Genomic DNA, 22,228 nt, shown 5'->3' on the forward strand with positions numbered 1-22,228 from the left:
CTTTTAAATGCTGGAAATATAACTAGAATGCACTTTGATCTAAAAAAATTGTGTTGCTGTGTAAGCTACACTTTATTTATTGAAAAAGTAATCAAGGGAACAGTCCTTTAGGCATGATGAAAATCAATCCATTGTGGGTAATATTTTTCTGAGCAATCACAACTCACAGGCCGGAAATGCATAATGCTACTCAGAATTCCCTTATAATAGAATTTCGATCTGAACAAGAACTAAACTCACCAGGTAATACATGGATAACGGAACTGGTAAAATGATTTATATGTTTCCATTTTCTCTTTTATATTGGTGGGTCATTACATTTTCCACCTTTGGTATTTCCGGGAGTCTGAGTTTATGCCCTCTTCACAGCACTTTTTTTTAAAAATCCATCCATGTTTTTTATTTTTCCTTTTTTCACTTTCCACCTGATTTGCAAGTCTTTTACTGATGTGATGTCTCATTATGACGAGCAGCTATTAACTATAAGCTAAACAGTCCACTGAAAAAATATGAATTGGAAGCAGAGAAAACATTGACCTTTAAAATTAGAATCCATATGAATGGATGATTTCGAAATCTTCTTTCGATACGTTTTACCCGCCGTGTGCTTCTTTTAATGATGATAAATTTGTAGAAAAATGATTATCAATAAAGAATCTAAAACAATTTTAATAAAAAATTGTGAAAGGGCATAAGAGACAAGCAACAAAAATTCAAATAGGACACAGTGCCTTAGAGGAGAAGGCATACCCTGTTAAAAATCCACGCTCACGGTGTCTTCGTTATCAACATATTAGAGGTTTGAAAAATAACATAAAATATCAAATTTTGCAATTATTTATCTTCATAGCTTTTATTTTATTGAAGTTATGGACACTATGTACATCTTGTTTCTCGTGCTAGATGATTGTATACGCAATGACGCTGATCATGAAAATAGTTATTCATTTAATATATTTTTTAATATCAAGTGTTCAATTCATCAAAAATATAGTATCAAAATTTGATTTATGCTTATAATAAAAACGTTTTTATAACATAAGGAAAGTTTACAGCGCAATAAATATCCTCTTTCTGTAAAGAATATACGCCAAAACAACCCATATTGCTGTATCCCACACTGCTTTCAGAAGTAAGTGCCAGTGCATCGGATTCTCCATCGCCCAGTTGACAGGGAAAAATCGATAAAACACGTCATGGCACACGTACACAACCAGAGAGTTCATTCCTGTAAATGGAAAGACAGTTATATCTTTAAAAGTTGTAATTATATACAAGAAAATCTCGAAAATGTAATTAATTTTAAATTAGATTCAAATATATTTTCCGCATAAAAATAATTAATGCAATTTAAAAAAATGATTGTAGCAAAATAGAAATAGAAACCTTTCATAAGAATTGTTTTTAAAATGAAAACTTTCTGCATGTGCACCTTTAAAATATTTAAGAGTACCTTTAGCAGAAATAATTATTTTGAAAATATCTAATAACAGTCTTTGGTCTTATTATATCTTTCCGTTAAAAGAATATTCATATTGTCAATTTATTATACAATTATGGACTTCAGTGTAGGTCGATATATGGTTATAAGGACTCATGGTAATTGATATCGACCGAATACACAGAAAGTGATAGCGACCAAGCCTGCGAGGTCGCTATCATTTTCTGTGTCTGAGGTCAATATCAATTGCCAAGAGTCCTCATAACCACATATTGACCATTCACTGAAGTCCATAATAAGTATATTATATAATCACTCAAAGTAACTGCACAGACACAGTCCTAACTGAACAACAGTATCGGCTGTGATTACCTTTCAAAATGTTTTAAACACGCTTCTTACATTATTACCTCACGTTCTACGTAACTTTAGTGCAACCGAACGTTGTGTCGTGCGATATCATTTTCCGCGGACGCACTTTCGCGTCGACATCACAGAAGGAGGAATATCACGTGACGTTCTTTCAGCCAATGAAAATTACGAAAATAATCTTCTTATAAACAATTCGATTTGATTTCCCACCCCTTTTGTCCAAATTCATTTCTAATGTCTTACCCGGAAAAATAAAAGGAGTCCCGTCCCATATTTTGGCAACATCAATGATAAGATAAAGAAGAGAGAGAAGGATGAATGCAAAACAGGCGGTCACCATTATAAACGAAACCGACCTGAAACATTTCAGCCAAATTAATTCATGTACACTGTATCTTAATATTTAGGGCACAATAATTAAATTCAACATTTATGTTAGGTATATAAATTAAATGTCATTAAAGGTCAAATTTATAAGAAAATATAGGCTAAGGTTTCCATTAAGAGACAACTTTTTGAAACATAAAATTGAGAATTAAATTTAAACAAACAAAAAACGCAAAATAAATATAAACAATTGATAAATTCAGAGATTGACAAGTAACTATAATAATTGTAAGAATAAAGTAATGACAAAGTGGTTGAACAATAAAGAAAATTAGGAAACATAAACTTTCAAAATATTTAAAAACACAATTGAAATTTCTTTTATCTTCTTTTTTTTTTATATTATTGTTATTACATTTTATTCTTTTTTATATATATACCATAGGTTCTTGTTGAGGGGAATCCAGCCATCATTTATAGAGAACTTACACAGCGTCCCTCCAATGGCTCCCTGGAAACGACATCACATTATTTTTATCAAGTATTATATTATCAACATGATTTCATTTAATGACCTTTTGCAAGACATAAATCTTGTGAATAATTGTTCAACTATAAAGTTTCATTTCTTAAAATATCGTTTGAAGAAAATATTGGGGTGCAATTATTAAAGTTTCTCTGACTTGCCTTAGAATTGAGTTTCAGTCATGCACAATGTTAATTCTATATTAGAAAATAGAGATATATGTACTTTGCGTAAAGAAACTTAAAAGGTTGCTCTAATACATGTATACATGTATATAATGTATGGATGGAAATAACGGTAAAGTGAATCTGTAAGCATGAAAAAGCCCTAATTTCATATCGGAGATGCTCAATAACGTGACATAAAAATAAAAGAAAAAGGAAATCAATATCACTAAGTACACGAGGATTTCGTTATCGACAAGATGCACATATTCTCACTGCACATATAGCCGTTCGTCTATAAATATTATTGTTAATTAAAGAGGTACTCAAAAAAAGATACGGACGGACATACATACAGACGGACCCATTACTAGGCACTTGTATCGTTTTTACTCAATACTCTAAAAATGTTCTTTTAGCTTTCTTTACAGTCCAGTAATTACTAGTATCGTACTGCGTTTGAAAATTATTTTCCATTTATTTCATTTTGTCCTTCATTAATTTTACATTAGCGCAGGGACGACTTCATTCTATTGCATTCGGCAGGGAGACATCGCAATAATTGGGCTTGAAGTACAGTTTTTGTTTGTTTATTGGAATTGAACTTCTAAACATGTAACTCGCATCTATTTATAATTTTTAAATATTATCATCCAAAATCCGACCAAGTTGTAGACAATTTATTCATTAAGAAAAAAAAGGACATAGGTGCTACTAAAGTTTTGAAATTTGTTGGGGGAAAATGCTTACACTTGCCAATGGTTTCGTGTACTCTTTGAGACCTTGTACTAACACTTGACTATGGCTCGATGTACTTTTTGAAACCTTGTACTAACAGTTGCCAATGGTTTGATGTATTCTTTGAGACCTTTAAGTGTTCAGGAATAAGTCGTTGGCGAGCAAATTACCAATCCTATACCAAAATCAATGATCTCATAAAAATTGTACTGCCTTACACGTAAAATCTCATTAAAATGTATAAGGTGCCAATATCTGGCAGCATTTTTACAAGATCTATTATAATGTGAAAAAAGTAATTTTTTTCCCTGTTTAAAAACTATTCCAATACAACAATATTTATGAAAGCTTCAAATGTTAAATTCTCACTATATACATTTTCGAATAGATACATGGTTTAACCATGTATAGAGAATGGTCAACGAACTTTCTTGTTAAGCTAAAAATTTTTTTTAGTTTCGATAAGAATCCTTTGAAATCACCAAATACATGTACGCATTAATTAAATTTCATCAGAACTTGTGGTAATCTCATTAAAAACTGTTGGAAAATGAAATGTAAAAAAAAATATTTTTTATTAATCTTATATCGTAATTAAAGTGGCCTACCAAAATTCTTTTTTAAATACAAAAAAAAATCTCTGCATTAGGGCGTTACACTTATCACTTGTGTCTCCTTAATACTTTTCTCCAAATATATAGATCAATCATTGACTTGGCAAGAAACTGAATACGTATGGTATGTCAAGTATTCGAATACATCGTCTTTATTTTTTAATTTCAAACACAGACAACTTGCAATGTCCAAATTGAATTTAACATTAGAAATAAGGCATTTAAATTTTATAGTTTTTAATTTGTATTCTATAATCATCTCATCCCAAATAAATTCTGGTATAGTGGAGGGAGATATTGAGATATGTTCACAAAATTTCTCAATTCTCACTCATGATATCGTTAGTGTAAATTTAACGTCATAAGGACCGACACAAGTGTAACCGCCATTGCCATAGAAATTGAGGATTGCTGGTTTTCGGGTGATCCACGTACATTGTAATTGTTTGCAATATAAAAAACATAGATTTTTTCGTTCTGACAAAATTTTATATTGTTTTTTTGGGGGGGATTTTTTGCCTATTTGTATATATTTGCTTTGTATTGTTTTACACACAATAAATGTTTATCTTGCATGTTTATCTTGTGTGAAAAACATATTGATTTAAGAAATGAATGTAATATTTTTTATTTATCGATGTAACTTAGAAAAATTAAGGAAATTGTTGCGCGTAGCGCAATAAAATTTCCTTGCAAATTTTTCGGATTACATCGATCAAAGGAAAAAAGGTATATATACATTTATTTCTTATCATTTAATTATGATTTTAAATTAATAAAATGAAACTTTCTTTCACTTTTCTATTAAATTTACGCATCAAAACAGTGCGCACGAATTCATCAAAAACTTTGCTGAAATTCAAAAGGGCTTACTCAAATATTGTTGTGTCATTACCAACATTCTTGAAATAATTTATAGTTTTTAACACAAAAAAGTTATCTGTTGTGTTAAATATATAATAACAAAACAGGTGTGTATACTTTGTTGTAAATGATGTTATATTTTACGCCCATATTAACACTTCTAACGTTAGGTCACAGAAATTTTGGATTTCATTTGCACATCTTTTCATCTGAATTTCAAACCGATCATATAAAGAAGTATCACAACCTGTCAATGCTGTAAAGCCTGAAAGAGCCTGCTTCCGACTGTTTGAGATAAAAAAGGAATTCCGTCCTTATTCAGGCAGTGTCGTTTTTCTCGATCATTCTTTTCCCAAAATTGAACAGATTTACATCTAACGGTTTTCCAGGCTTTTAGAATAATAAATTTTTAAAAAATAAATTGCTACATTTAACAGTGATTTCTGTTTTTAAAACTGTATTGTTGTTAAAATTGATTTGTTTAGCAAAGGGGGATAATTCAAAACGAAACGAAAGTGTTATCATGGCAAACAGGTTTTTTTTTATTAAAGTAAAATTATTTAATTATTCCTTCACAAAGTAACCTGGAAGCGGGAAATATACATGTAAAGACAGCCAAAGTAGTTCCGGCTGCTTATGCAACAAAGATTTTATGTATTATCAAAAGAATTTTATAACCAATCAGAATCAAGTATTTTATAGAAATTAAATGATATACGTGTTACATCTACTTATTTATTAATAACTTACTTCGATTAAGAAAATTGTTCATACGTCCTTGCACATCGGATTAACTGAGAAATACCAGGTATATACATTATATGTATATAATAAGGGAATATTGCTTTATAATGAAGCGATGTTGAAACTGTAATGGCGAAGTCAAAAACTGTGTTGTTAGGTTTACATTGACGTCTTTTTGAAGTAAATATTACCAATAAAGAAACAGATGTGTCAGACTTTGTGATACATAGATGTAATATTTTACGCCCAATTAATGCATCTGAATCCCATTAGTACCCAATTTTATATTATAATACTTGAAATTATTCTTCATATACTGATAATATTACAATACATACCGTAATTACTGCCCAAATAAGCCACCGAACCACTCGACTGGCATGACCAACATAATACAGAAGGATTCGACCAGACTGAAAGAAATACATCTGTGTACAGGCTTTGAATATAAATTAAAAAATAAATTGCTAATTAACATTGAGTGTTTTTTAAATAATTTATTGGTAAAGTTACGGTAAATTTCATCCACGACTGTAATAATGGCACATTTCTTTTTTAACAGGATCTAAAAATTTCGTATATAATGTATGCCTTTGTGTACTAGAGGGTTTTATGGACAAATAATTATGTATTTTCTAATTTCTAAAACAATTTTTAAACAAATAAAGATATAAGTTTACCTGTAATCCTAAAAAGCACAGGAAGATTGAAGATAGTGTCCCCAAAATCCCCTCAGGGTCATGAGGCGTTGTTGTCTGGTATATAATCTGAAATCGGGGGACAGTACATTTAAGGATGACGTTTACTCAGGTTTCAAAAATCAGAAAGGAAATTTCATAAAGTATAATTTGTTAAATTAAAAATTGTTCTAATTGGATAAAATAACTAAGTTTTATCTCAATATCAATTTAAAAATTTATTAGGTTAGTACTTGAAGAACATATACAGGAACAAAACTCAATGTATAGCTATGCAGAGGAAATTCGGACTAAATTTTTATTTTTTTTATTTTTGTCAAAATTTTTATTTCTTGTAATATTAATCACAAAGTTAGGGTTACATGTATTTAAAGATATCTTTTTGCTAATTTTATATCATAGCTCATAAATTATTTCAAAAAAATGAATGCTATGAAATAATTCAATTCAAAAATATGTACAAAAACCAATCCAGACAACATATCTCAATAATTTGATCATTGACCCCATATAATATTAATACCATGAGATTTAGGGTAACAAAAGTAACCTGAGCGTATAAATAATTTAGAGTTCTTATCAGTCAGATTTTTGTAATATTTGATTATAAATAGGGAAAAATATAAATATGACAGAGGAAACTCGGACTGTAATAATTATCACATTTATGACCCAAACTCTACTCATTTCTATGGTGGCATATTTCTGCCCCTTGTGTGCAAGTTATTTTTCTATCAAATATGTTGCAAGAGGGTTTTACATGCAACATAAATATGTTGACATGCAGAAAATTGCAATCAGATAAGTATTGAAAAAATCTGTTTGAATTTCAACATGCTAAAACTTATTTATGTTAACATGCAAGATAAATATTTGACATGCAACTTTTTTTAAAATAATTTTTGTTGACATGCAACTTATTTACACATGCTACTTATATATTTAACATGCAATTTTTATTCTAATGCAACATAGGACATGCAACTTGGTTATGTTGATAAGCTAAATATGTTGACATGGAACCTATAATTTGCATGTCAACATAAAACAGTGTGAACATATTTACTCGCATGTAGACATAATGTCTGCCAACATTAAATTCACATGTTTACATAAATGAGTTGCATTTAAAAATAATCATGTCAACCATGCATGTTGACATTATTTGTTGAAATTCTTGCATGTTAACATAAATAAGTAGCATTTAGCATTTTTGTTGGCGATATTTGAGATTTTTGAAGATTTTCTTAAAATACTTTTTGATTGCAATTTTCTTGCATTATATAATTTTTAATCATTGTATAATCCACCTCGACATATTTGATAGAAAAATAACTTGCACACAAGGGGCAGAAATATGCCACCATACATTTCTTTATATGGAGGAACTCTGTTCCATTGCTATAATATTTCATTATTTAAAGAGTTTTGTTGCTTGTAATATTTTGTGAGTGAAGAAAAAATGTCATAGTGTGAAAAATTTAATTTCAGAAATCTAGGGGTTTACATGAAAATGAGGTCATTGACCTAGTTAATTTTAAATTGAAATTTAACACAAGAATCATAGGTGTATAATGTGCAGTAGGTGGCTTCTTATCAATGAATTTTTGTCATGAGTAAAGTTATACCAAAAAATTTAGTTAAAATATTTCATTAAAGATTTAATAATTTGCTGAAAAAATCAAAGACAACAAATATGTTCATTGTTATAAATAAGATTTACTCAATAATAAATGGGGAAATAAAACCTTCCTTGAATCAATTCTTGTTGAATGCATCGACATAATAAACAAAAGGTATATTTTTTTTTATCAATATATGCCATTGGGATAAAAAAAAAATATATACAAACATCTAATACATTGTATCATTTCTACAAATCTTTTTATTTTACAGTATTTTCAATATTTTAGCCTTTATGATCATTGCATATTTCAGAGTAAATTGAATATGGTATACAAATAGAGTATCAAAATCTTATACACATATGCAAGAAGTAATCGAATATGAAGAATTTGAATATCATGTTTCGTAACTGCACTATATTTTCTTTATCATTATTTACTTGTATTTTATCCATAAAAACTCAGCTATCCAACACCTGCAAATATTTTGTAAGTAATTTGATAAAACTATACAGATAGAATTGAATAGTTCACAATAATACCTATGAAATGATGTGTTAATTCAAAAGGAAACTGTTTCGTAATGTCTTAGTAAGCATTTTGTCAGGTACAGAGTTCTTTTCACCTGAATGTTACATGACGTCCACATGACTATACCATTTTGACCTATCTTCAGCAAGTTCCACTTTGTTATAGAACCATTAATATAATATAATGTTTGTTAGATTGTAAATGAGACCCGTAATACAAAGTTTATTCTTTAAACATTTATCAAAAAAATATTATTATCAGTACTAATTTCTTTTTTCGAACGTCTGTTTAATATGCATACATATCATGTAAATAAAAATAAAACTGCACGATAAAAATAATTGAACTTACATGAGGTGTCGGTTTTCCGTATATGTGGTTTTTACCCAGCACCATGATATCAATGTAAGCGGCCGCTCCGGCCGTGCAATTATAAAATTGTCCTCCATCGTGTAGCCCGCCTGGTCCAATGTACCCCCTGTAAAAATAATAAAACGGACACAAAACTTTATTTTCGGGTTGAACATTTATAAAATTGTAACATTTCTTAAAGACCTTAACATCCTAAAAACTTATTTTATTTTTCCCAGAACATTTTTAGGTTTTGTTGAAGTGGTGCGAGCCTATGGCTGCAAGTAATGGGTGTTTGTTGTTGGTTCGAGACGTCAATAGAATATTACCCCGAGTTTTAAAGATGTAATAGATAGTCCCCCATTTACCCGACCCTAATTATACTTTTGCCGAAACATTTTCAGGTTTTGTTAAATTGGGGCAAACGTTTTGGCTGCAAGTAATAGGTGTTTCCTGTTGGTTCCTGAGTTCTATAAGATCGTTATATCATGCTTTTTCAGTAAAGATGTAATAAACAATCCCCCTGTAGAGCCGTGCTCACTTTCAATATAGGACTTTTATTAATCTCAAAAGAAACAAAAAGAGATCGTATCAAATGTGTTATATAAAACACATTTGATAAATGATAACCTGTGTCTATAATTATTATTCATGCCATTAAGGCACCGAAATGTTACACTGATCTCAAATTCAACTATATATATTATGAAACTTTTCATTGAACTTACTGTATATATATTCGTGTTCGAAGGTTGGGGTCTGACCATTTTGTATCTGTCGGTCAGTGAAAGAAAGACATTTTCTTAACGATGAACACATTTGTCTTAAAATTGTGTTATAAATTCTCTATAATTTATAGATATGAATTTGTGATATTTGTTTTGGACACAACTTTTTACACTTGGTATGTATATTATATCCCCCTAGGTCAATGACCTTGGGTTTATATGCTACAAATAGATCCTTTACCATAACTTTTGAACCATGAGAGATGTAGACTTCATATTTGGTATGTTTACTAATGTACTGATAGTACTATGACCTATATGCTAATTTTTTTTTTACTTTGTTGCGAAGCAAACACATCTTGTTTATAAAATCAGCTTTGAGACAGAAGCATCATATGCAGGTGGAATATTGCTATTTTAGAACATTTTTAGAAAAGTTGACAATGGAAAAGCTGGTTGTCTCATTAATATTTATTATATCAAGTACCTAGTTATTATGATGCAATTATCGTCAATTGTAAGTAAAAAATCCAACATCAACATGGAACAAATTTGACGTTAAACGTATAAAGAATAACCAGTATGAATACCATGCTTTAGATCATGCTTAAGATCAGAAAAATACCCACTTCATAAGAAAAGGGTCATGCTTTTTTTCTTGGTTTTCTGTTTTAAAGATTCTCCAGACTTACGTCGGACAATCGCCTATGGGAAGAAGCAGGGTCAAACATACATATGCTGCTAGGATCCCAAGAGACAGAAACCACTGTGGGAGGAACAGTAGAATGTCTCTCAGAGGGGACCAACATCTGTCCTGTAACAATCAAAGAAGAATAATTAATTAGTATAAAGGTCCTGTAACAATTAGAAAATAATTCTAAAATTAGTAGTACATTTAAGTCAGATATAATTATAATGATAATACAATGTGAAATGTAAGAACAACGCAAAATGTAACAAACCGGGATCTGTACATTTTGTATTACAATTTGCGTTGAGACCAATACAGAAATTAGTAAAGCAAAAATGTAAAACGGTCTTTTAGGTGTTTTCCCCATTTTGCGGAATTACGTGTCAAGGTTGGCGCAAAATGTAGAAATCTGAGTTTAGTACATTTTGCGTTGTTATAACATTTCAAGTTGTTATTGCATTTCGCGTTGTGAGATAGCATATTATCTTTCGTAAGGGAATATTACTCGAACATAACAAAATACAAGAAAAGAAAGAAATCAATTAATAAATGTTGGATTTTGTGTATTCAACTGTTCTTCTGACTACTAATTTATATTTCAGATTAAAAACTTCAACTACGTCAATCATGAATGAAATGAAATAATGAAAAAAATATGCAGGAGATTTGGGGAAAAATATATTTCATTTTTTTTAAATTGATTTTCCTGTCCTTATTTTAATTTAAAATTTTGGAGATTTTTTTTTTATCAGAAAATTATTCACATCTGATACTCTTAGCGGAAAACTCATTTAAAAACGTGAAACTCGGGAATCGAATCCGTTTAAGTTTTTATAGAGTAATATGGAGTAAGCGTAGCATGGGTTTGAAATGTACTTTTTGTCCTTAAGCTTGCAATTGGTTACTTTATTTCTTCAAAATGGGGAAGGGGGCTAAAAAAGGGGAAAATATTATAGTTAGTCTCATCTTTTGATCGTGTGTGTCTTTTGGTTTACAAAATATTTAACCTTGCCCATAATTTTTGAGCGCTAACACTTTCACTTAAAAATGCCGAGCGCTTGGCGAAGGAACAATTTAATTGTTATCTTATATATGCCTTTAGAACCGGTCACGGTAGCCTAGTGGTAGAGCGTTTGCTTCGTGATCGGGAGGCCAGGGTTCGATTCTCGTTCGCGGCGCCGCATTAAACCTACATGTAAGAAGTAACATAGGTAGTGACTGTTCCTTCGCCAAGCGATCGGCACTAGAAGTGAATGTCACGGGTCTTTCGGAAATGGGTCCAATGTCACGTTAGGCGGTGGCACGATAAAGAACCCTCACTGCTCATTGGCTCTGAGTGCCGAATATAGGGCAAAATTTGAAGGCCTTCACAAACCGTATGTAATTATTAGGTTTTAATTGAAATCATTATGCTTTATAAATAAGAATGGTTTCAAAAATCATTTTTTTTAAAAATTATTATGGTAATTTTGTAAGTGACGTAAATATTCCTATTTGATCACAATAACTTGTAATCTGATCATGTTTGGATTTTTTTAGGGAGTGGTACTGATAGATCTTATCAGCCCCAGAAAAAAGAATGGGAACTTGTTTTCTAAATCATATCTGGTACTTATACATGTATAGTATTTACTAGGAATAGCGTATACTTACAGAAGCAAATCTAAATCGATCAGCAACAGAACAAGAAAGATAACTCGTGATGTTATCATACCTGGTACATGTATTTATCTATCGAATACCCACAGAAGCAAGTCTAAATCAACAAGATAATTTGTGATGTGATCATACCAAATATTTATACCGAATTAAGCAACAGAACAAGAAAGATAACACGTGATGTGATCATACCTGGTATTTATCTGGCGTATCGTACCGACAGAAGCAGATCTCAATGAGCCCCAGAACAAGGTACGTGAGACTAAACCTCTGTAGTACACCGGGAATACGGATATTCTTCAAGTCCACGGCTGAAATAAAAAAAAACAGCATACCAGGGTAAAATGATGGGAAACTTACACAGCTTGCTCCATATGCAAAGTCGACATTCCTGAGTAAACAGTAAATTTGCAAATTCAGTCTCGCCCCAAAAAAGCAGACAAAAGCAAAAATCAGACCATTCCTTATTTGGATTATAACCACACAAAGCTGAACATAAACGGGACTGATTTTAGGTAATACATGTACATTTCCAAAGCAAGAATGAAAATCCATAGAAACACTTTGTTTTATCTATAGCCAGTGTTGAGCAACTTAATTTTTTATTTCTTTGAGGATACAAAAAAGTCTTTGAATTAGTTTGAACTTATATAATGTAAGTAAAAAACAACAATGAACTCTCAGATTTCGAACTTAACAAGAGTCATTGGGGCATAAACATATGTCAGCTACAGAATATGGAGTACGCATTACATTCATAATTCTTATATAGTAACATGTACTGTATGTCAAATATATTTAGGGGATTTCATGTACATATGTAATTTCAGGACGTGTGAAATTTATATATACTTACGTCCCCAATTTGTGTTCAGAACAATCCCAATAAAGAATAGAAGAATTGCCCTCCTGAGAACCTTGTATAGCATTCTATATCTAGGGACGCCTCTCTTCTTCATACCGCGAAAGGAATAATTCATTGCTGTTCCCATAATGAAAACAAACCTGTTAAAGCATAAAAAATACAGAAATCTTAATCTAAAATAATGAAACATTCCGTATCAAAACTGATTTTTCTTCAAATGCAATTATAATGTTTTTTTGTGCTCACAATTTCTTTCAACATCAACAAAAATGAGGCGTTGACGAAGGATTGTTCGAGAAATGGTCTGATTTATAAGAGATATCAAAATAAAAAAATAAAGAAAAATAAACGCGCAATGTTACCATGGAAACACTAGATCTGCAACTGTCAATCCATTCCACGGAGGGTGGTCAAAAAACCAGTATCCCCCACCTCCATAGTTGACAAATATCATAATCATCAGACTCAATCTAAAAAAAGAAAGAACATATATCACCGGAATTCGATTCCCCATAATTCATATAAGAATTTTCAGAAAAAACTAAAGAAATAAATTTTCGGTGGAGGCGTATAGGACAATGCTCTTTGGTTTTGAGCAAAATTGATACATCAAGAGGTGTCCGTCGTCTTTAAAACTCAATTTTATTTCTTATTCGTACTTTTTATATTTATTAATATTGAGAAGAATCTTAATGTTAAAATTGGCATGAATAGTACACTGTGCAATGTACAAAGACACATACTTGCAAAAGAATATCCCTTACACCAAAAAGTGTATTATTCGAAACTTGTGATGAATCTATAAAGGAAATTCTTAATTGGTGACAGCACATTGTTTTGTTTTTTCAAACACACAAATAATATAGGAAAATCTAAACTCAATTATTATCACAGTATTCAGACACATTAGCTGCCCTACACATCACAGTGTGTAGAAGACCATGGTAAACATTCAGATACATTTATTTATAAAGTACAACCCTCTGAAAGTATCCAGTGATTTCAGTCTTTCTCTTTTATTGTGTGTGGAGTACCGCTGGTGAGCGTCGTTTTGGTCATTCGGTAAACCGTTTTGTCCGTTCATGTCTGAAAATCCGTTGGCAGTTTGTCGGAGAGACTAGAAAAGATCAAATTACACTTCAATAAGATGATTACTTAGATGGTATTATAAATACAGATTAAGAAACATTTTGTATCATTTATTATTTATGTATTATTTACGATATATCCAGGAGAGCTTGAGATTAAAAACACGACAGAGTCTGACACATTTGTTTCATACTTGGATATTTTACTTGAAAAAGACTTTAACCCAGCTATATGATAAACGTGATGACTTTAACTTCTCTGTCGTCAACTCCCCTTACTTATGCAGCAATATACCTTCATAACTCGCATACGGAGTGTATATATCTCAGTTGATTCGATACGCAAGAGCATGCTCTACGTAGGAACAATTTCTAAAACGAGGTAAATTATTGACAAGCAAGGTGATGAAACAAGAATATCAACAGTCTCGTTCAAAGTCATCATTTCGTAAGTTCTATGGTCGATACAATGAACTTGTCTGCAAATACAATTTATCATTGAGTCAAATGCTGACTGACGTTTTTCATACCAATTGTTAGTGCATTATTTATACACTGAATTGACGACAGATTTTTCCGTTAATTCCTGATCATGACAAGGGGCACACGGCGGGTGTGACCGGTCAGCAGGGGATGCTCACTCCTCCATGGTACCTGATCCCACCTCTGATGTTTCGGAGGTCCGTATTTGCTCTGCTCCTTTTTTGTATTGTTTTATGGACTTCGAGATTGAATACTGTTCGTTATCTCCATATCCTTCTCCTTGTGGTATATTTTCCTCTCTAATAAATATATTCTTTTCAAGAAAGTCATTTTCTTTTTTTTTTCATTACATGCTGTAATCAGAGAACGACAACATTTTAGTGAATAAACGCAGTTTAGTTCATAATGAAATACACAAATGTGCATAATATACTTTACCTTCATTCGTAAATTTCGTGGCGCATTCTCCGGATCCGTTATATTTATGGACTGTGATTTATTGTACTTTCTGCAAAGAAATGAAAAGAATATGCACATGCAAGAATTTCAATACAGCAGGAGGATTTTCATCATGCTTGTTAAAGCTACGAATGTGAGTACATGCATAAGAGAAAAAAGAAAAAAAAATTCATGTGTAGCTCTGTTTTGTCCATACATGCATTTATTTAAGTAGAACCTGTCTAACCATACGGTAATATGATGTAAACAAACGGTTTACTCAGGTCTTTAAAAATTGCTAAAAAATGAAGATTATTTTGCATGAAATTATCATGTTAGCAAACTCTTAACCCATCGTCATATTAAATTTAAAGGATCAGATCTTTACATTTTTATCTTTTCGGATTTCGAAAACTGTATTCAAATCATTTCTGTATTAATTTGTTTGAACTGAGACAAAGAAAACCCAAATTGAGATCTTGAAACATTATTTTATCAATATCAAAGGACAAAAATCAAGTTAAATGCCAATTACTACATAATTACCTGTCTAATCTAACTATCATGTCTCCGATGATCCACAGCACCAGAAGTCCCCCAAATACATACAATATCGCTGTGGAAAAGCAATGAAACAAACAAGATCTGATTAGATTAATGCTTTGTAAAAAAAAAAACACAACCTGAGATCAAAGACCAGTGTGATTATATGTTTGTGAGGGCCTCTGAGGAGGCATTACCTCTATATATTTTGTATGTAGATTATAGAATAAAAATTTAAAAAAAAATGGGATGGAGAACATTATATAAAATGAATAGAAAAAGACAGTGTTCTTTCTAGTTTTACTGAACATACGACTGTATATGATTTTAAAATTGACCAAATATTTGAAAGAATTTTGATTAAATCATCAGTGTTTTGTGCAGAAAAAGGGCAACAATATTCTTGCAAATCACAGCTTTGGTTTGTGACGGAAGACACTTTTTGAACCTTTTATATGCAATTCGCGAGATTATCTTCCGCTCTTATATTGTCATGATACTCTTTACTTTGCTTGTTTTAGGATTGTGGTATTATTAGGAATTTTAATTTTAGCTAGTCACAATATCTTCTCGAGAATTATGGTGTAGTGTTTGTAGTTCGTTGTATTTTTGTTCCTTGCCTTACATTTTTTTAAATGAGACATATTTTAACTGCTTTATATCTTTTGGTATAATTTGTTATTTATATGTTAAATGATCGTCTTTCTTTTTACATGTACATGTAAATAAACATCATGTTGTGTTGTATTTTGTCAAACTGAGCACCATCGACTTCACATAATAGAATGGAGCCACATTTAGATGAAGTAAAATTCTTTAGAAGCATCGGATAAAACCGACATTCATAGTGACATCTTCCAAGAAAAATGGGAGTGGTTATTATTTCGACTTACGCATTTCCGCCGGAAGAGGGTCGTTAATCTGGAGAAGGCTGCAGTCATGATTGAGGAATTCTTGGTTTGTAACGAAAATCCAATAATCTCCTGTCTCTGTAAATTTCTTGTGAAATCTAAAAGCCAATTATTTATTAAAATTAGATATAATTTAATCGTAACTGAAAATAACTTGAATTAACTTGATTTCATTTAACAAGCGGTAAGCCAACATACTCTCATAGTTCCCTTTCTAAGAGGGATTTTTATAAAAATCATGTCATGTTTTTATATTCCCTACAACCGGAATGAATTTGACTGTATATATTCGTATATATCTTTCATTCAAAACCTTCATAAAAATCCATGTAATGAAGTTTCTTAAGTAGCTTCTTTTCTCTGAGTGAAGATATTAACAGCTGCATGAGTTAAAAATTATCGTACAAGATTAATATTCGACAACATAATTATTCCGGATGATGCAGTTCTAGGAAACTCGACAGTCTAAACAACAATGTAAGTTGTCATTAATTATTAGAATTCTGCTGACGCCTTTAATATAAATTTATCAAACCATTATTTTTCACATTGCATTATAATTTAATTCTGGTTGTAACGCTGTATTTGATTGGATAAAAAATTTACTTCATATCGTATAAAATGGGTTGCCTACGTCACAATGACTTACGTCAAAAATGTATCAATCCGCCTGACGTTACATTCAAATTTTGTACAAGTTGAAGTCATTTTGTTAGAACAATCATCTTTTTTTCTTACATCAAATGAATGAAAATTAAATTATAAGGAATGAATTTAATAGCTACCCATTTTATACGGTATAAACTGGGTTGGAACAGTTTACGCTTTTTTATAAACCGCTTCGCGGTTTATAAAGCGTAAATTGCCCCAACCCAGTTTATACCGTATAAAATGGGTAGCTATTAAATTCATTCCTTAAATAGAAGGATTTTGTTTTCACGTTTACCCAATCATGACAAAGGGAAAACGGCGAGTGTAAAATGTTGACGGGGGATGCTTATTCCTCCATGGCAACTGATTCCATTTCTTTTTGTTCTTCAAAGGTCTGTATTCTGCTCAAAATTAACTTTATGACCTGAGATGGCTCTTTATTTTTTGCAGATGATATAGATAGCCAAAATGATTAAAATAAGATTAATTTACTTTATGATAAGACAGATACCATAGCGCTGGCTGAAATGACTGTAGTACGTTTTCTTTATAAAATTGTCCATTTTTAGGTAGAAGTTGACTTTTGCTCTATTTACTCAGCATGGTAAGCTAAATTTTAAATCAGATTTCTTTTCAGATATCAATTGCATCAAGGCAACGTTTTATATATATATGAGTTAACAAATTACGATGAAAGCTAAGCATTTATTTAGAAAAGAGCCTGTAATCAAGCACAAGCACAAGAAAATTAAATCAAACATTTTCTTTACACTGTTGTCACATAACTTACGTGCAGAACGTTTCATCCGCTTTCCCTGTTAGGTCATTTTCTTTGAGATAAATTGTTGTGCCATATGTAGTGTTTACTTTAAGTGTGTAGATGCTGTGCATAGGTATCGTGTCCACAAACACTGGATTACACTAAAATTAATGAAAATACACTGTACAAATAATTTATAAGTGTAAGTTAATCAAGATCACATTATTTGCTATGCTTTTAACATCACAACGATTTGAAACAGTAACAAAAATAGTGAAATGTTTTTCCTTGGTTTCAATATAGCATTTATAATTTTAATATAGAGAGAATAAGTTATGAAGAATTATTTAACCATTATGATAATATAACCGTATTTGGCCTTACCTTCCAACATTGATCATTCAAGGAGAAAAGTAGAATGTTGAAGTTGACTGTAGAATTGATGGTCAGCCATGCTTCATCCAACCTTAGTTCCGGTCTCTTTTTCAGATTTCCGGCCTTGCTGGAGTACTCCTTGGCAAATACCAAGTCCGACAATCCAGAGATTCTAAGAGCAAGGCCTGAATTTGTCCACAAATGAAATTCAAGCAATTATATTTGTATACAAATTTTACAAAGCTATTTTAATTTTTTCCTTTTTAAGAGGGGTTTTGTGTTAAAAAATGAAACATACGGAGATATCGAACAGTATTCAGGATCAAAAGTACATAAAACCATACAATATAGGAGGAGAGCAAACAAGGACCTCCAAAACATCAGATTGGGATCAGTCACCATGGAGGAGTGAGCACCCCTGCCGACCGGTCACACCACACAGTTAAATTTATTTATGAAAGATTTATCTTCTAAAATTAATTTATCTCATATCTATAGAATTCTAACAAGCACATTCATCACGTCATTTTTTCTGTTTAAATAAAAATTGACTGTCCTCCTTTCAGCGATAAAGCAAGTAGTCAAAAATAAATATACAGAGTCGAAGTATTGTACAGTCGACGGATATGCACGTCCCTTTATTTGTATGTAATTAATGTATGAAAGTTCTCAGTTATTTCACTCTCTAAACACGTAATTCTGTTAAAGAAAATGACGATAATATCTGGTTGTCTAATTTTCGTACGACGTTTTTTGCAAGCAGTTTTATAACAAAAGAATTGCGAAACCCAACAAATTAAGAATAATGCAAGAAATAAAAACTGATATTTTAATTTCTCTGCCAAACATAAAAATAAAAACTGATATTCTAATTTGTATGACAATCCTAAAAAAGGTTTCATGTGTAGAGTTTTGATAAGAAAAGGAAAATACGGAAAATCCTTACTTTTCAGATATATATATATAAGACATTAATGCAAATATACTTCAAAATTTTAATCTCTCAAAAACCTGACAAGAAATTTGCCTTATCATATCGAATAAGATTGTGTCTTACAGGTTTAGATTAAATTAATTTGAAACAATTTAAAACCGATGCACAGGTAAAAAATCAAATCCAACATTTAAAAAAATCTTGAAATATATAAAGAAAATTCTACAGAAAAATTATTACAACCATGACTAATGAACACATGTAACAGTTTTATTGTCACCATTTATTGAGGATCAAAAACTGCAGTATTTTAATGACACGCAAATAAAATGTGCACAAAGTAAAGTATAATGACAAACACAGAGACATTTTTCTGCTGGGAGGGTGATCTGTACAGGTCAAAATACCCTACATTCCTCCAGGGGGCTGTTAAACTCTACTCCTAATTTGTAAAACAGAAAGAATGCACACATTAATGCCAAGTGCAGTCGACATCTGTAATAATATCATTAATAAAGTAATCATTTTCATATAGAAAATGAATAATATTACTCCGATAAGAATATAAACCTATGATTTTAATTGTAATTAAACAATTAAAAGAAAAGAAAATTTATTTTCTTTAAAATGAAAAAGTCGATCTAAATTTGCTAAATATTTAAAACTTTTTCTTCTAAAATAATTTCAAAAATTCATTTCTTAGACTTGATTTTTTTGCCGTTATAAACCATGCCTTTGTTCTCTAGTCTAACGTAGTTTTCCTTGATTTTCAGATTCATTGGTTTTCTTTTTAATTTATAAATATTTTCGTTACAGAATTGGCAAAACACAGTCACATAGGTCTTCACAGAGTCTTCTAATTGGACTGGGACCGAAATCAAAGAAAAGGCTGCTGGTATTAGAAACCTCCTAATAGGCAGATTATAAGAATTCTTTCCTTTTCAGAAGGTTTTGTTTTTACTAAACGATTAAATGAAACGGTTTATATCCCCCTAGCAACACAGTAAACTTAATTAAATTAGGCTTGGGCGTGTAAAATAGAATAACGATGAATCTCTGCAAAACAGATGAGTAATTATTTTGTTATCAGTAACATGATGAACAAGTGATTTAATGATAATCCTGCTGTCTAATCTTTGAATGAAAACAAGAAATATGGAGAATAAGATCAGTATCCCAGCTCTTAAGTCCATTTCAACAATACAAATCGGCAGAAAAGCCAACACGGATCCCTATAGCTTAAAGCTTCAGAATTGGGGTTAGGTGCCATAGAGGAATGAGCATCCACAAAATCGTGAGATACTTACTCGCAAAAAAAATTGGGGTTAGGTGCCATAGAGGAATGAGCATCCACAAAATCGTGAGATACTTACTCGCAAAAAAAAAAAAAAAAATGATCCAGGGCTATGTTTTCAGTGTTCCATGTTGGCACCTGACGCACACTTTATTCAGTTGAAACGAACTTTCAATGTATGAGCAAAATCATTGTTCATTTACATTCATCTACATTTTGTCTGGAGCTTCATTTTGGTAATTATAATAGGACGAATCGCCTAGATTGATTTTAATGCAAGTTGATGAACTTATCATGATCTATATCTCAGAGTATACAGGGGTTTCTCGATCTCTGGTTTTTTTAAACAAGAAACCTGGAAGAAAAAGTTCTTATGTCTTTTCTTACATGTTGAAGACCTCTAAAACAATTGTTAACATACAAATATCTGTTTAGATAGTGAAAAATGTGTAGTTGGTAATATTTTATTCCATAACATCATAGATCCAAAGATGAAATTAAAAAAAATCTTAAGCTGTAAATGATTGTTCACCAATTTAGTTTAAAAGCATAAATATGGTCTGACAACTACATGCAAATTTTACTTCAGGGATTTAAACATAAAATGTGCGTGAAATCAACATCGATCATGAATTAATTATTTTTCCGGCTTAAAATTTTGCCATCAATTAATTATTCATTATTTGAAACTAGGTGAAAGGTAAACACATAAACTTACAGAAGTCTTATATACATAAAGTTTAAAACTGATGCATAGAATACGCTTCCCTTTCACTTAAACACCGTAGCATTAAGCATATAAAAAAAGATTATGTTTAGAAACTATTCATCAAAGGGGAGATTTATAACTATTTTACATACCTAATATTACAATAAGTTCCTCACATGCCTTCATGGTGCAGTTTTAATACACACAGTTGTTTACATTCTTTAATGCGCCTCTCGTCTGCTGTTCAGTTGTCAGACGACACAAGATTTATACAGGTGGAATATTCAAAACACCTTGGTGAAGCAGATTGACGTTCATTTTCAGCGGGCGCATTTTTGTTGTGACAGTTTAACAAATCGTTATCTGTGGAACTTAAGGTGATTTAATAACGGGGGATTTAGAGACGGCGGAAAACTATTTATTATCTAGCAGGGTTAGGAAAGAGCGCCAACTTAGAGGATGATTAACTAAAAGATTGATATGTCATTGAGAGTTGGTTATTAAAGTAAATTTTGTCCCTCGGAAACGTAATCGTCGACATGGACTTCGTCGCTGACAAATATGCACATGGTAAAACGGTCATAAATCGATCGTAAAAAATTAATTATGTATAATGAATTTGAAATTTTAAAAAGGATGAGTAATTTTTTAAATGCTGGTACAGATCGCTGCATAGTTTCTGGCTAAATAAATGCGATTAAATTTTTGTTAAAGATAAGCCAATTGATAAAATGGAAAAAAGGTATTTTCTTTTAATATTTATAACTCATAAGCTTGTCGAGCCAAAATTTTAAAATTGGTTGCTTAACTGCTTGCTTAGAATTTGCTTAATATGTCATATATCGGAAAAGTTCTAAATTAAGAACTTAAAAAATTAATGTCTTTGTTTAATTGTCTATAGGCTCATTTCAAAAGCTAAAAGAAAGGCAATGGCAAAAACCAGTCATCAAGGTATAGGGCATCTTAATATTTTAAAAATATAATTTGGGAAAGAATGATTTATAATCATTAACATCTATTTAATTAGTGATACATAAGCACATAAATTCAATAACATAGAGAAAAAATAAAAAGAAAAATATTATTTAAATAATGGAGATAACT

At 31.0% G+C, this 22,228-nt stretch overlaps 1 protein-coding gene across 1 annotated transcript; it reads right to left on the reverse strand.

Annotated features, from left to right (window-relative positions):
* Window positions 1-821: 821 nt before the first annotated feature.
* LOC134250990 (heparan-alpha-glucosaminide N-acetyltransferase-like) lies at window positions 822-21,397 on the reverse strand. Its single transcript, XM_062733355.1, has 17 exons — window positions 21,277-21,397; window positions 18,197-18,372; window positions 17,843-17,973; window positions 16,384-16,499; window positions 15,494-15,563; window positions 14,948-15,017; window positions 13,919-14,055; window positions 13,301-13,408; window positions 12,930-13,078; window positions 12,266-12,384; window positions 10,416-10,537; window positions 8,996-9,122; window positions 6,471-6,557; window positions 6,129-6,203; window positions 2,581-2,651; window positions 2,057-2,169; window positions 822-1,228 (listed from the first exon to the last, which is right to left on the reverse strand). Exons 1-17 carry the CDS (start codon window positions 21,308-21,310, stop codon window positions 1,050-1,052), a joined length of 1,884 nt encoding a protein of 627 aa, XP_062589339.1. The 5' UTR covers window positions 21,311-21,397; the 3' UTR covers window positions 822-1,049.
* Window positions 21,398-22,228: the final 831 nt, after the last annotated feature.

The sequence above is a fragment of the Saccostrea cucullata genome, unplaced genomic scaffold, assembly GCF_032062105.1.
Source record: "Saccostrea cucullata isolate Sc308-1 unplaced genomic scaffold, CSIRO_AGI_Scuc_v1 ctg391, whole genome shotgun sequence".
Lineage (NCBI taxonomy): Eukaryota > Metazoa > Mollusca > Bivalvia > Ostreida > Ostreidae > Saccostrea > Saccostrea cuccullata.